This window comes from Cyprinodon variegatus, unplaced genomic scaffold (assembly GCF_000732505.1).
Source record: "Cyprinodon variegatus isolate N-32 unplaced genomic scaffold, C_variegatus-1.0 Scaffold239, whole genome shotgun sequence".
Classification (NCBI taxonomy): Eukaryota; Metazoa; Chordata; class Actinopteri; order Cyprinodontiformes; family Cyprinodontidae; genus Cyprinodon; species Cyprinodon variegatus.
The window spans coordinates 725606-728072 of NW_015150692.1; the positions used below are offsets into that span (position 1 = coordinate 725606).

The 2467-nt window shown below is 37.4% G+C and overlaps 1 protein-coding gene across 1 annotated transcript in view; it reads right to left on the reverse strand.

Moving 5' to 3' along the window:
- Positions 1–484: 484 nt before the first annotated feature.
- Positions 485–2467, reverse strand: part of LOC107089110 (aspartyl/asparaginyl beta-hydroxylase-like) — a 39347-nt gene continuing 37364 nt past the window's right edge. Inside the window, exon 10 of the mRNA XM_015381676.1 lies at positions 485–2435. Within this exon, the coding sequence (XP_015237162.1) occupies positions 2428–2435 (8 nt within the window). The 3' untranslated portion in view covers positions 485–2427. The remainder of the gene's footprint in view (positions 2436–2467) is intronic.

Consider the following 2467-nt stretch of genomic DNA (forward strand, 5'->3'; position numbering starts at 1 on the left):
CATAACCTTTCAAGTCATCCTGTACAAAGACAGACAAACACACAAACTCACCTTATCAAATAACCACCTTGGCGGAGGTAACTCAACTGTGCTGTGTTGTTTGATAACTGGAATCAAGTGGGATATCCTGTGCTTGGCTTGAAACTAACAAAATACAACTGAAAAAACTTTCTCTGTTCTAAAGTACAATGAGATTATGTGTTGATCTTTTAGGATATGAAGACTGAATTAAATTGCATCTTTCACCTTCTGCTTGGAAACTAGGCACTACTTTGTGTTGGTGAATTACATACAAATGTTTGTAATTTATTGCATCATAAAACTAAGAGCAAAACATCACATTTATCTATCTGGATGGAGGTTTATGGAGGAAATAATGTATACTTAAGCTTTTGTAAATCAGAGTTGAACTTTAATATGCAGAGTATCTCTCTTCTCAGGCTTGAAATTAATCATTAGGTTCAGAAAGAAAAACATGAAGACATTGTACTGTTGTCCCAAACCTTTTATTTTGGCTTCCAGAATAGTTTCGCAGAGAAATTTGCCACTTCAAGGATAAAAAACAAACCATTGTGACATCCGAATAATTTATTCACTACAGTCACTGTCCAAAGAACAGCAGCAGGGCTGTAGACAGTAAAACTTAAAGAAACACTGAAACATTATGAATATGATAAACCTTCTTTTCTTGACCTGCTAATGCTTTATGACCCTGCAGAGTTTGGTTGCAGGAGCAGGTTGAGTATGTCAACCACTTTGGATTAAACATTAGTGATGAAAACATTTTTCACAGCAATTACCTGCTTTTTACTTTATTGCTTTGTTTTTCTTTTTTCATAATACAAAAGTGGCCTGGTCCCTTTAACCAGTCATCACATGGTGTGTTTCTGAAAAGTTAAACTAATGGTCATCCTGACATATAATATATATTCATTTAAAGACCTAGAAGCTCTCTTTTACTAAAGATTGTAGTGTTCATTGTTAGAGTGGTCTTTAAGATCACAAACACAAAGTAGAAAAGACCAGTTAGTGTTACAGGGGAAAAAAAAAAACACGTCCACAACAAACAAATAGATAAACAGAAAAAGAGGAACACAGTTTATCGGTATGGTAGTGTGTGGTTTGCGACCAGAAATAGATGCTGATTTAATCTGAGCTCAATGCAAAGGTCAGCGATGATTGGATTTAAAACAGTTTCCTCTTTAGGTCACAAAGTTTAAAGGAAAACATTGAAATCAAATCACCTGAATTGTCACTCCTTTTCCCCTAAGAACAGAAGGATGAAGTAAATGAGCCCATAGAAGTTGTATTTCCTCCAAAAAAAAAATGGCTGATCCAAATTACCCCCCACCCGTCAAAGGGGACCTCTGGATATCAGAAGTTTGTGACCAAAATTGCTTTAATCCCTACTTTGTCCAAGTGTAAGTAATGTCCACAATTATATAACCAAAACTTCCCCTTTAGAAATTGAGACAACTTCTTTTCTGGTCAGGATATGATACAAATATACACAAAGAAATGAGACAATAAAGAGAACTAATACACACTAACTTAGAGTGAGAGGAACATCATGAGGAGGTAAAGTCTCTAAAATGATGGTATTTCCTGATTAACTCAGAATGAACTGACTGGATGAACGCTCATCAGCAGATTAGTTTATACCTTAGTGCTAAAAATGAACCCTGACCTAAAAACAGCAATTCCTCACGTGGGGTCCAGGCATCGGTCCCCACAACATGCTACTTTTCCAGAAAACGGGCCCCACAATGTTTAAAACAAGAAAACACACACACAGCTTTCCCTCAGAGGGCGGGTATATGGCTCATCCAGGAGTGGTATTTGACCTGGCCAGAAGTGGAGAGCAGGTAAGGCCAACGCCATCACAGCTTTGCATAGATTCTAAACTGGTACAAATTTTCATTTATGATAAAAAGAAGCATATAAACTGGGCTCACCGCATAAAAAGAAGTTGGAATTAAGTGTCAGGAGATTCAGTCAGTTTTAAACCTTAGTGTCTGAGTTCATTCACTGACTAATAAAAACTGCAGCTGAGTCTTGCTCCGTTTAAAAAGAAAAATCAATCTAGAAAAAGACTCAACAATGAAGCTAAGACATTGTTTTACTGCTGTGGGTAAAAGCAGACATATCCAAATAAATCCTCAACTGCCAGAAAAAAGGGTAAAAGAAAATTAAAAAAGGGGCCATTAAAGGAGTAGTGAAAATACAGAATACCGTGTTAGTACACAACTCATCCATTGTCTTACAATTTTACTAAAAGCAACCATTTCAAAACAGGGAGTGAAGGTCAGGAGAGGGGGGGTCATGGGCACTTCTCTGCACATGGAGAGAGGCATCATTCTGAGCGTGCTCAGATAGAGCCGATCCATCAGAGGGTCTCTACTCCATCAGCAGGTAGCGCTGCAACCTCTACGTTTCTGCAAGAAGGAAAATAATAAGTTAGAAATTC